This window comes from Trachypithecus francoisi, unplaced genomic scaffold, assembly GCF_009764315.1.
Source record: "Trachypithecus francoisi isolate TF-2019V2 unplaced genomic scaffold, Tfra_2.0 Lachesis_group13, whole genome shotgun sequence".
Taxonomy (NCBI): Eukaryota; Metazoa; Chordata; class Mammalia; order Primates; family Cercopithecidae; genus Trachypithecus; species Trachypithecus francoisi.
This window is the reverse complement of record NW_022681458.1, coordinates 109,429,161-109,442,790: the sequence shown is the minus strand read 5'-3', so window position 1 is coordinate 109,442,790 and position 13,630 is coordinate 109,429,161. Positions and strand designations below refer to the sequence as shown.

The following is a 13,630-nucleotide window of genomic DNA, read 5'->3' as shown; positions in this document are numbered from 1 at the left end:
AGAGCCTGGCACATACATAGTGCTCAATAAATGCAAACTGGTACTGGTGATTATTTAATACATTATGCTATATTGTATTGTAATACACTACTTTTTAATATAATTATCTGGTTTCACGAGAAACCATTTGAATCTTTATCTCATTCAGCCTTTATATGACACCAGAATGATAGTATCATCACAACTCTAGCAACCACATCCATACAGATTTTGTGCCAGCGTGTACCTGACATATCTAATATATCATTTAATTCTCACAGTAATTCCAGGAGGTGGTAGTAGTAACCCCATTATCTGGGTAGTGGAAACCAAGACTCACCGTTACAGGCTTACAGATTGTGGAATCAAGAATTGATACTGGTTTGATGTGAGGCCAAGTCTGCACCAGCAGTGCTTACCAGGACCTCAGGAGACAGAAGGTGTCCAGAGCTTTGTTTCCCATCTTCTTACGTCGTCAAGGGCTGCTTACCCTTCCTGCAGCTGCAGAGAGGAGTTGCAGGGCCTCCTTCAATTGTGGGTCTTAAGACATCACAGCTCTTGCCGCCATCTCGGCGGCTCTCTTGAGATCATACTAAGATCCCTGCGGCTTCTGCTGAAACCCTCTTTGCCTGTCTCCACTTCCTCTTAGGGAAAATAGTTACCCAACTGCCAGGCATAAATGACTCTTGATCAGGTTTATTTGAAGGCTTTTATTTCTCCCCTGAGGCTCAGGAATCCCAGCCGGTCTTTAAAAGTTATCAGGTCCTCTGTAAGTCTTGCTGGGTTTCCTTTCAAACAAGAAGGTCCTGTTCCCCAAATAGACCGTGCTAAATGCTCCATAATGCAGAGGCTCCACCTGGCTTCACCTCTGTATCCCTAGAAACCTGCTGGACACATGGTCAGTGCACAGTAACTTCCAGGTGACAGAAACAAGGAAGGAAGGAGGAAGGGAGGGAGGGTGTGCTTTTTATTCCTGTGTGTCAGGAACCAGGAAGCTCATCCTGGACTTCATGATTTGTATAATACATGTTACCAAAATTGTTTGCTGGAAAGCATGCTCATAAAACTGCACACCCCCCACCCCCACCATATAGGCCTTTCTGCAGAGATCTGCGGTTCACAGAAATCCAGAGGTTTCTTTTTTGCCTGCTGTTGTTGATTCATTCCTCTACTCTGAATATTTGTCAGCTGGAGCATGCCATGGGCTGTGCAGTCAGTTGGGGAGGAGAATATCTCCAAGTCCCCATCCCTGCCCTCAAGTAGCTGCAAGTTTCATGGAGAAGGCAGCCAAGTCCACAGGCAGTAAGTGCCACTGCTGTAGGTTCAGCCTGGTAATGGTGAAGTAACAGGATGCTTTGGGATCATATGGCCCAGCCTGCAGAGGGAAGGTGGGGGAGAAATGGTAGAGTGTATCCAAAGGCATCTTGCAGGAGGTGAGTCCTGAAGGCAAACTGGTAGCACAGATGGAAGGCTGGACAAGTCCAGATATAAAGGCCTGGAGATGTGGGGAAAATGTCATGGGGAATGATAGGCACTTGACTGAAGAGAGGGATGAGGTAAGAGACCAGGCTGGAGGAGGAGATTGCAGAATGTGAAAAGATGCTGAGGCTCGGCTGAAGAATTCCAGTTTGATTCTGGGATAATAGGAAGCTAAAGGCTTTGTTGCAGACTAAGGGACAGTGGAACTATCAGATTGGTGCTTAGAAAAATCATTCCAGGAATCTTGTTTTAGGGGCATTTCTTATTAAACATTCTCCAAATGCTCCTAAATGAGCAATAAAGGGGGGGCCTATTTTGAGTTTATCTCAGAGATTGGTCTGTTAAACCCAGAATGTTCCCCTGATGCCAGAAGGAAGATAGGAAGCCAGGATCCCATTGGTTCACAGATTGAGTCTTCTACCTCTTTTAGCTCCAGACCCCAGTGTTTTATAGGTTGGAGTATTCATTATTTTTTGTAACTAGACGAGTATCTTCAAAGGGCAGCGAGGGTGGAGAGGAAGTTTTCCTGGTATGAACAAGAAAGCCTGCAGCTCCTAGGAGGCCCTTCCCATCCCTTGAATGGTAGGAGCCCTGCAGCCCTAATTAGGCTGATATCTGCCTTCAGAGTTCTCCATGTAATCTGCAAGGAGAACACAGAAGCTTTTACTCCAGAAACCTTTCAGGGTTGTCCGTCACGCTCAGCCAAGGCAGTGGGAACCAGAGGGAGCCAACAGACAGCAATCGAGGGCACTCCGGGCTTCAGTGTGCGGTTGAGCAGTTGCCAGCAGGAAACCCACCCCATTCCCAGCCCTTGCTGTCTGCAGGCACCCAATGAGAAAGACTCCTGGATCCAGGAAAACCACTTGCTCTTTTCTCTTAATGTCCCCACTTCCTTTAATGTATTAAAAATGTTGATTCAGAGTGCATGCTCTTTTAAATCAGCTTTCTCAGAGAGATGCTGTGTCTAGCAGGGGGAAATTCTTTGTAATCTAAGATCAAGCACCATTGTTCCCTCTCTCGAGTATCTCTGGGCTTGTTAAGGTTTTCGTTATGCATTTCTTGGGAAAGTCTTTTGTATTAGCCTCAGGTCAGAGAGTATAGCAGGACTTTTTTGAAGGAATGGCAATTTCAGATTAATTTATTAAAACCATACATATGCTCTTGAATTCTATTTTCTATTTCCTGTAAAGACACTGTAAATGTATAGGATGGTCACAATCTTGTTAATTGGTAAAGAGCTATGTGATTCATGGGAAAAGCATTCTGGAGAGATGGAGGCTAAAAAAAAGAGTTAACTCCAAGAATGGCTGTGGAATCAGCTGAAGGTCCTAGGATGTGTGTTCATCAGAGCCCAAAATAAGCCCACTATGGAGTGTTGTAGATGCAAGGATTGTAGTATTGTAGATGCAAGTGTTGTAGGTGTTGTTATGAATCTGGATAGTCCAAGGGTGGGAGAAATGGTAGAGGTGACAGATTGCGAGGAAAGAGGGAGAAATTGAAAAGGGAAGAAGGTTGGTACTAGCTTGAGGAATGTTTACTCTTGAGAAATCAATAGCTTTTGTTTACCCAGCCATTCCTGCACCCAGAGAGACTAGGCAGGTAATGATTAAGCACTGAACCCTAGCAGCTGACTGCCTGGGTTCACATCTTAGCTCTGCTTGCCACTGTGTTTCTGACCTTGGGCAAGTTACTTAACATCTCTGTGCTCTTTCCTCTTCTGAGAAATAGGGATAATGCAACCTACCCATCAGGCTGGTGGAAGAAAGGGTAGTTTGATAATGTTTAGCACTAAGAACAATGTCTGGCCCATGTGGGTGCTCTCAAAGCCTTCGCTACGAGTTGCCACAGGAGCCCAGAAACCAACTAAAGTGTGTTTTTCAAACTGGCTCACTGAGGTATAATGTACAGACCATAAAGTTCACTGCATATAAGGATGCAATTCAATGATTTTTTTTTTTAGCAAATTGTTAGTGTTACACAACTACCACCACACTCTAGTTTAGCAGCATTTCCATCACCCCAAAAAACTCACTTGTCCCTGTTAGCAATCAATCCTTGCTCCCACCCCAGCCCTAGGAAACCACTGATCTGTTGCCTGCCTTTTTAGATGAGCCTTTTCTGGAGATTTCTGGTGTCTTTCACTTAGCATAATGTTTTGGGGGTTCACCCATGTTGTTAAATGTGTCAGAACTGATTTTATTGCTGAATAGTATTCCATGAATGGATAGATTAATACTACAATTTGTTTATCCATTCACCAGTTGATGGGCTTTGGGGTTATGTCTACATTTTGACTAATGTGGTAGGTGCTGTTGTGAACATTCACATGCAATCTGTGTGTGGACCTGTTTTCACTTCTTCTGGGTAGACCCCTAGAAGTGTGTGAATAAGGTAGATTTCTGTTTTCGGCTCTTCAAAGGTGAGCTTGTTGCTCAGTGGGAATTGCATGTGTAGAGATAATTCATGGAGATTGCCGCCTGCTGCTCAGTTTTACAGGCACCATCACTGTTTCTTTTGTGGAAATAAAAATTCACACTCACTTCTGGGAAACAACCTCTGGGGCCATGTGTGGACACAGTTCACTTTGTTTTAAGGGAAAGCACACGCCAAGAATGGTCAGTTTCAGCCTGGCACCTGAGGTGTGCTAATCCAGTCACTCAGTATTAATGGAACACTTCCTGTGCCAGGCCCTGGATTTCTCAGCTGTAACGCAGATAACCAATACGTGCCTTATCCCTCAAATAGCCGACCGAACGGGGCCCAGACCGCATTTTCATGGTCCTACCTGTCCTACCAACTTTCTTTTGCCAATTTCTGGTTTTTCTTCCTCTAGATCCTGCCTGCAGACATTTATATGTGAACCTGTGTTCTTGGTTGCAGACAATGTAGGTTCCCACCAAAATCCACTTGCACTGAATCTCTCGTGGGCTTATTAGTAACTCTGTGAAGGAGATGGCTGCAGTGAGTGGGGTGGGGGGTTTCTGGACCCCTTTCACACACCACTCAGCCCTCTCTGACTGGCCCTTCTGTTACCACTCCTCTGCTTTGCTCTGAACAAGTGACCCTTCCCCTGGCCCAGCAAACCAAGAGGGCGCAAACAAGCAGCCCCTCTACCTAGCGCTTCTCCCAGGGAGCATTCTCTTCTCCTTCTCTGGCCCCTTCTATATTTTTATGGTGTTTTCCCCAGGCTGCTAATTAGCCTTCTTTACTAAGGCAGTGCTCTTACCTCCTCTTCATGGTTGGTTGTGTTCATTTGTCTCATAAATTGGTTGTTTATTAGACTTTTCGTTGGTTTATGGCTACTGCATGGAAATTTCAGGATAGTCAAGCACATTTAGAGAAATTTGGTGATCGGTTGAAATAATTGTTAGGGAAGAATGCAGATGTTCTGTGTTCTAAGCGGGCTTGTTAACCAGATTGGAAATTACTGTTTATATCTCATCTGCCTGCATAGGAGCTCGTTGAGTTAGAATAGTTTCCTTTTCTACTGCTGCTGCTGTCAAAGCCTCAGGATGCAAAAAACATTCGGTTTAGTTGAGCAGCTCCTGCAGTCTGTTCCCAGCACCAGCTATCTGCAAAGCACCATGTTAGAGGTAAGCTACTAACTTCTATGCAGCCTACGAAATGCAGATGGCCTTCCCTATCTCCTGGAAGCCTTCTCTGACTGCTACCACCACTTTCCTCTTCCCTAGTGTTAATCTTTTCCTTTCTGCAAGTGGCCTGCGCAACCTATTTGGGCATTTGTTTTGTACTGTTCTGTGATTTTTTAGCCTTGGCCTCTCTTACTAGACTGTGCACTGAATCTCTGAGTCCAAGGACTGTGTCTCCTTCATGTTTGTATTTCCAACACCCAGTGGGAGACTTTAATAGCCATTTGTAAAGTACTGAATGAGGAGACCTTCAAAGCCAGCTTACATGAGTGTTTCATGGGGGTTTGTTAAATAGAGGTGCCCTGTCTCAGGGTCTCAGTCCCGTATCTTTCTCCTGTGCTATTGAGGCAGCTTCCTGTCTCTCTGCTTCTGCTTTGCTCCTGCAGTCTGTTCCCAGCATGCAGATCCCATCACCCCTCTTCCCAGAAATCTCCAGTGTCTTCCATCTTACCTCAAGGAAAAGCTCCGACTCTCAGGGCCCTCCTGAACCCCATCACTTCCGACCCATAATACACTCTGCCAAGGTACCCAGAAACGCCTGCTCCCCCTGGAATGTACTCCCTCGTCAGATCCTCTGATCTAGATGTTCCTCTGCCTAGAAAGCTCCTCCCAGATGCTTGTGTGGCTCACTCCTTTACTTCCTTGCGTCTTTTCCCAGCTGCCACCACTTCAGTGATGCCTTATCAGGACATCATCTCTGCCAACAGTCTCACTTCATTATTTTCTCGAGTACTTACCACTTTCTAATGTACTACATATATTGACTTATCTGTTGTTTTTCTGTCTCCCTCACTGAATGCAAGCCCTATGAAGGCAGGGTTTTGTGGTTCCTCTGGTTCATCATCCCCTCCCCTGCACTCCAGGCACTAGATTGCATGTAGTCATGGTGACAGCCAACATGCAGATGGTGTTTTTGTGTCAGGTGCTTTTCTGAGCACGTTACACATTATGATTAATAAACGGAGGAGTTAAGAGTCCACCAGGCAGTCTGAGCTCTGTGAGCCCTTATGCTTTTCTGCCTAGTAGCAAGTATTTGTTCAGTGAATGAAGGAATGAGTGCTTATGGTAAAGAGATAAGGCAAGTTGGCACTGTCTTATTAGCCTGTGCTTCAGTTGAATGAAACAGAGGATGCCTAGCCTTCTCTGAGCACCCAATGGGACTGGCACTTATGGGAGGGAAGAGGCTATGACAGGGGCTTCCATTTCAATTGTGCCCTAAAAGCAGCTGGGCCAAAAGGTGGCTTTTGTGGATGTAGGTGAATTATCGTATGTAATCAGCCAACTCAACTTTTATCTCCAGACCCTTGCAGCAAAGCATGGTCAACCTTGGAATGTTAACATCACAAAGTTCTTTCTTATCAGTCACCTCATTTTTTTCTCACAGGAATTAGATAAGGAGTGAAGGACAGATGGCATCATCCTCATTTTATGTGCAAGAGCAGGCAGAGCTGAAGAGACATCTATGAAGTCCCACAGCTGGGAGCCAGAATCCTAACCCAGATCCCCAGTTTTCTCCTGCCACCTTCAGGCCTCCCTCTGTTCAGTGTGATCACCTTTAGACTTTCCAGGTGGCACCAAGCTTTGAGAAGGTCCTGCTGCTATTTTTACTATTCCTGATTCTGTTGACCCCCAAAACAGACTGCTGAGAGGATGCTAGTCCATGCTCCTGGGGAGCACCAGAAAGGGTTCCTGGAGCTCCAGTGTTCATGTGCAGGATTGAACTAAGCACACACGTTGAGGGGGACCTTGAGAGGGGAGGCTGCTGTAGTTTACAAAGAAATGAACAAATAGGGCATATCAGTCCTGCAGTGCAGCTTTAAGGGCATTTGCCATGGTTTGGGCCTTGCGGTGCCATCCTTCCCTGCTGGGACCAGGGTGCAAGATGTCCATTCATCTAGGGCTGCCCCAGGTTCTGCAGATGTCTCCAATGCCATACCTTGGAAGCTTTACGGGGCACAGGCAGCTCTTCTAAGAAGGGCTAACAGGAGGAAAAGGAGCATTTATGGAGCACCTGCCATTTGCTGCATTCTGCTCAGCTCCACTTCTTACTATCTGTTAGCCTCACTCTCTGCAGACTAGCAGGAGATGAGACCAGACCAGGTAACACGCCCAAAGCACCACTGTGGTGAGGTAAGGCTTCCAATCTGCTCCTTCTGACTTGAAACACATTCCTTCACCACGTCACTTCCTCCTTGTCAAACAAAGGAAGACTCTTTGCCCTAGCTTCAGGGTTTTGTTTTGTTTTTTGACATGGAGTCTTGCTCTGTTGCCCAGGCTGGAGTGCAGTGGTGCGACCTCTGCTCACTGAAACCTCTGCCTCCTGGGTTCAAGCAATTCTCCTGTCTTAGCCTTCTGAGTAGCTGGGATTACAGGCACGCACCACCACACTTGGCCAATTTCTTTCTATTTTTAGTAGAGATGGAGTTTTACCATGTTGACCAGGCTGGTCTCAAAATCCTGAGCCCAGGTGATCTGCCCACCTTGGCCTCCCAAAGTCCTGGGATTACAGGCATGAGCCACTGCGCCTGGCCTCTAGCTTCAGTGTTAACCCTTGTGCTGCTTCCTGTACCCCATGAGGCTGAGCATGAATAAGGAGCCAAGTTTCTAAAGAGTCTCCAAACTCAACAGGTACACAGAGATACTGCCCTCAGCTCTGTTTGTAGGTGTCATGTAAGTAGAGATGTTCCACAGTTTTCTGTTTTTTTTTTTTTTTTTTTTTTTGAGGCGGAGTCTCGCTCTGTCGCCCGGACTGGAGTGCAGTGGCCAGATCTCAGCTCACTGCAAGCTCCGCCTCCCGGGTTTACGCCATTCTCCTGCCTCAGCCTCCCGAGTAGCTGGGACTACAGGCGCCCGCCACCTCGCCCGGCTAGTTTTTTTTTTGTATTTTTAGTAGAGATGGGGTTTCACCGTGTTAGCCAGGATGGTCTTGATCTCCTGACCTCGTGATCCGCCCATCTCGGCCTCCCAAAGTGCTGGGATTACAGGCTTGAGCCACCGCGCCCGGCCAAGATGTTCCACAGTTTTCTTACAAGTCATGATTCATAAGCCTAAACAGGAGCTTTCAGCCTTCGTGGATCTTCATTTCCCCACCCTAATCCAGGACTGGGTCAAGCCAAATCCAAGACGCAGAGAGAAACATTCCCACTTGGCTTCTTTCTGTTCAGTCGCATGACTTGGTGTATGTGGATTGAAAAGTCTCTCTATTATAAAATGTAAAGGCTGCAGACGTTATCCAACTGCTCCTAAAGAATTACAGGTTGAGCGGGCTGGCATGGTGGCTCATACCTGTAATCCCAGCACTTTGGGAGGCTGAGGCAAGCGAATTCAAGATCAGCCAGGAGTTCAAGATCAGCCTGGCCAACATGGCAAAACCCTGTCTTTACTAAAAATACAAAAATTAGCTGGGTGTGATGGCATGCACCTGTAATCCCAGGTACTCAGGAGACTGAGGCAGGAGAATTGCTTGAACCTGGGAGAGGGAGGTTGCAGTGAACAAAGATCATGCCACTGTACTCCAGCCTGGGCGACACAGCGAGACTCCGTCTCAAAAAAAAAAGAATTACAGATTGAGTATCCCTAATCTGAAAATCCAAAATGCTCCAAGATCAGAAACTTTTTGAGTACCAACGTGACACTACCATGGAAAATTTCACACATAATAGTACTTTAACTTTGTTTAATGCACAAATGTATTTAAAATATTGTATAAAATTACCTTTAGCCTCCATGTTTAAGATATATGTGAAATATAGATGAATTTTATGTTGAGATTTGACTCTTATCCCAAAGATAGCTTATTATATGTAAATATTCCAAAATCTGAAAAAATCCAAACACTTCTCATCCTAAGCATTTCAGATAAGGGATATTCAAACTATATAAACAAGGTTGCTTGCATTAGCCAACCAGAAAAACAACCAAAAAACACTTTACCTTTTCCAAATGCCCATGTCCTCACTCAGCTCTGATCATCAGTAACTCCATTGATCACTGTGTGCTTTCATTCTTCCTGTCTGATGACAACTGTCCCGATGGGATGGGCAGAATGTCAAAGGCCAGCCAGTAGGTTTCCTGTCACCTAAGAAAGCAACAGCCACCAGTGATCACTGTGTCCCCATTCAGGGTCCCACAGGTCTGTGCAGTCATGCTGTCAGCCTTAGTAGCAGCATTCTGACTCAAGTTATCTTGCCACAATCCAGGCTTAACAGGGGCCTGGATTGTGCTCAAAATCACCATGAATATAAGGAGTCATTTGAGGGCCTTCCTGTCCAGTTGTCTGTCTCTGGTGGTGCCTATGGCTGTATGGGTCCTGGAACACTCTTCTTACCCATTCACCCACTGTGCATCATTTTCAGAAGAGTAAGCTGCATCCTAATATCCCTCAATAATCCAATGTGTTTCTTTTCATCTCTGAATTATTAGACCTTCCTGGAATTTTGTTTGCAGCTGATAGGAATCCAAGTTCTAGGTTTCCTGCCAACTCTTTGGTGAAGCATTTTGCTCATTAACCACCAAAACTCACTCAGGCTGGAGTAGTCGAGTCCGCTTATCATAGGAACACATGAGTGGAGGGCAGCAGTGGGTTTGCCTGCCTTGTTGGAATCAGGATCCCTGATTTAAGGAGACTATAAGAGAAGCTAGCACCAAGTAACCCGGTAGTAACCTACAGTTGCCTTTCTCAGCTGGCAATGCCTTTCTCAGCATTTCCTCCTTCAAGGAGATAGGAAGACGCAATAACCCTAAGAAATCATCAGTATCATCATCTTAGTTTCTGATGAGGAAACTAAGTCTTCAGACTGTTAGGTATTTTGCCCAAATAGGTGGCTATTCTCAATCATCACCATCGACAATTTGCAACCAGACTATTTAGAGCCTCTGCTCTTCAAGGCTCAAAGGTTACATAGCTGGTAAAAGCAAGAGGCAAGATGTGCTCGCAAGGCCAGCTGCCCACAGAGCCTTGGGTGGGTTTTGCTTTGTTCTTTCTTACTGTCTTTTGGCTCATTAAAAGTAACACAAGGCCGGGCATGGTGGCTCACACCTGTAATCCCAGCACTTTGGGAGGTCAAGGTGGGCAGATCACCTGAGGTCAGGAGTTCAAGACCAGCCTGGCCAACAAGGCAAAACCTCGTCTCTACTAAAAATACAAAAATTAGCTGGGTGTGGTGGCACACACCTGTAGTTCCAGCTACTCGAGAAGCTGAGGCAGGAGAATTGCGTGAACCCAGGAGGCGGAGGTGGCAGGAAACCGAGATTGTGCCACTGTACTCCAGCCTGGGTGACAGCACAAGACTCTGTCTCAAAAAAGTATATATACAAGCACAAGGTTAAAAAAAAAAAATGGCAACAGTATGCCCTCTGGATGCAGCTCTGGGCCAGCCTCTGTTCTGGTGCTACACCCACCTCCATGCCAAGGGACCCGCCTCGTAGCATGAGACCCTCATATCCCTGTGGTGGCATTCCACATGACAGACAAGGGAGGGGCAGAAACATTTCCTCAGCCTGCACCAGTGCTAGGAGCCCTGGGCCCTGAGATTAGTGATCAACTCCTCCACACAGATCTGGAAAGGAAATGTGAGAAAAAAAGTAGGATACTCCAGAAGGACACACATTGAAAAGTACATGTCCTCACCACTCCTGGTGCTGGTACTCCATGTTACTTCTCAGGGGCAGTCCTCCAACCCTCTCCTAACCCCCAAGTCCTCCTTAGACCTGCTGGTTTCCTCTGCTCCCTCTAGATCCCAGGGTCAACTGGCTCTGCCCAACTCGGAGCACTTAACACATGTTCCCGGTAGGGGGTGCCATATTCCTGCTCATCCTATCATATGCTACTTAGACTATTTTTCCAGTTCTTGAATATATGAAATGTTGTACAGAAGATCTTCAAATAATGTCATTTTGCTATAATGTTGTGATTGAAGAAAGTTGATTCCTGGCCGGGCCCACTGTCTGTGTGGAGTCGGCCCATTCTCCCTGTGTCTTCATGGGTGTTCTTCAAGGACTCTGATTTTCTCTCACATCCCCCAGCTGGGCACCTGAGGTGAACTGGCATGTCTACATGGTCCCAGCATGAGTGAGTGGGGGTGTATGTGAATGCACCCTGAGATGGAACCGTGTCCCGTCCAGGGCTGCTTCCCGCCTGGCACCCTGAGCTGCTGGTATAGGCTCCAGCCACCCTCGACCCCGAGCTGGAATAAGAGAGTTCAAAAACAAATGAATCGATACAAATTATTGTACAATAAAAGCTTGATAAAGTCTACGATAATCATACACATGCAAGAAATCAGAGAGAAGGGAACAAACCAGCTGGTGGAGGCAGGCCTGATTACGGTGCCATGTTAGTGATTGATTGATAGTGAATTACGAGGTGGGAGGAGGCACGCCTTAACGATTTTCACTTCACGAATGTGTATTACTCAACTGAGCCCACCACCACTACAACTGCTGTTACTCACTGATTCACCAAAAATTGAGTAAATAATTTATCTTACTTAAATTTGTCTGTCTTAAATGTATGTATAGCTCACATTTGTTTCAATGTTTAATATTAGAAGTGTTTTGGGTCTTTAGAAGTTTGGTGATTTTTTTGACAATAAATGTGCCATAGAAACTTAACTCTTGCTAATATCAATTAGCCTGTTGTAAAATTGGTTTCGTTATATCGTCATTTCACTTAACATTGCGGTTTCTGAGAGACTATTCACGACACTAAGTGAGGACTTACTGTACTTGTTTTCAACCAACCAGCACTAAGTCCCTACCGAGGACATAGCACCATATGAGGTGGTATCAGAAGTGTCTGCAGTCTTCCTTGGCGTGATCTTCACCTCAGAGTGTCAGAACCTTGCCATTGAGATAAAAGTAGCGCTCATGAAACAGTGTCATATTAGGTAACTGCCAAGATAGGGTAGACACAGTGCCTTTGGAATCAGAGAAGGGAACAGACCAGCTGGTGGAGGCTTGTCTGAAGATGGGCCTTGAAGAGCAGAGGCTCTAAATAGCCTGGCTGCAAAGTGTCGATGGTGATGATTGAGAATAGCCACCTTCGTGGGCAGACGTGGTGCCAAGCTCGTCACAAGTATGACCTCTCATCCTGGATCCCTTTGTGGAAGGCACTGCTGTTGGTCCCCATCTTGAGGTTGAGTAAGCTGGTGGTTAGGGAGGTCAAGACCTGGCCTGAAGGCATATTCCAGCTGAGCCCCAATCCAGCCCATCCGTGTGGCTCCCAACTCTTCCCTGTCCCTGTGCTCTCCCAGTGTGCCGCCTCCTATTGCCAGGATGGTTGGCAGAGCTGGGGATCCCCAGCTGTATCCTTGGCGCTGTGGCTGATGGCTTCATTGTCGTTCTAGGACTTCTGCCATGGGCAAGTGATGTGGCCACCCCTCAGCGCCCTGCAGGTCAAGCTTGCTGAGCCCGGGCAGTCCTGCAAGCAGGTGTGCCAGGAGAGCCAGCTCATCTGCGAGCCCTCTTTCTTCCAGCACCTCAACAAGGACAAGGACATGCTGAAGTAAGTGCCCTGGGGTGGGGGTGGGGACTCAGCCCCTAGACTCCATCTGGCCTTGTGGGGTAGTCAGGTGAGAGGTACAGGTTTCCACTTCCAAGCTACTGGGCTGTGGGGATAAGGTGTGGGAGGGGAGTACGTTGCAGCAGGATCCCCTGAGAGTTAGCCTAGTGTTGTTACTGTTCCTGTTGGGTGAGATGAAGTCACCTGGCATGATGATGTGTTTAGAATTAGAATAGGGGTGTTGTATTTGCATAAATAAAACTGTATCTGGGTTTGAAGACTGTGGGAGGTGTTCAGCTTACTAATGTTGACCCCAAGAACAGTGGAAGTAGAGGTGGGCACAGAGTCACAGGCGTAGATGGATCAGCTCTTCAGACCCCTGCTGGCACAAAACTGCCCACAACAATTTCCAAGAGCAGCCTTCTCCTGTGGCCTATTCCCTTTTGCAGTTTCTTCTAGGTCACTGACACATGGTGCATCTCAGGCCCCAGCAGACCTGAGTCTGCGGGGTCCCTTGGTAATGAGGTAAGTGCCCCACTGGGAATGCTGGCACAGGGCTGCACAGGGGAGGCGCCTTCCTTGAATTTCTTACCTTGTGCTTACATTACTTAGTGGCGCCTTTCCTTTCCCTTTGCATTGACATTTTGAGTTGGGCATTTGCAGTTCCCAAATTTCCATCTGAGGTTTCTTCTGACCTCTCACCCATGACCCTTGACAGGCCTGAATCCATTCTCTCCATGTTTATCACACCCCACCAGGGTCCACATATTGCATAATTATCTAGCCTCCCCACCCACCCACCCACCACCTTAGTAGCTCTGATTAGGTGTTTTCTCCAAGAGACTAGCCCAGAAATAATAAGACCCTGCTGTCCCAACTCCAGATATTCAATCTAGCAGGTATACCATTCCAGGCTTGAAGAGGATGTTTAGGAAGTGGAGTGGACCTGGGGCTCAGGGCTCACCTGTCCCTATTCTGGCTTCACGCCCTGTTAGTGCTGTTGGCCACTGTTGTTATTTGT

At 46.7% G+C, this 13,630-nt stretch overlaps 1 protein-coding gene across 8 annotated transcripts in view; it reads left to right on the top strand.

Annotated features, from left to right (window-relative positions):
• MGAT5 (alpha-1,6-mannosylglycoprotein 6-beta-N-acetylglucosaminyltransferase) overlaps nucleotides 1-13,630 on the top strand; it is a 334,005-nt gene that overhangs the window by 308,400 nt on the left and 11,975 nt on the right. For all 8 annotated transcript variants that reach the window (XM_033231703.1, XM_033231695.1, XM_033231697.1 and 5 more), the window contains one exon: nucleotides 12,455-12,612. In XM_033231703.1, the coding sequence (XP_033087594.1) occupies nucleotides 12,455-12,612 (158 nt within the window). The remainder of the gene's footprint in view (nucleotides 1-12,454; nucleotides 12,613-13,630) is intronic.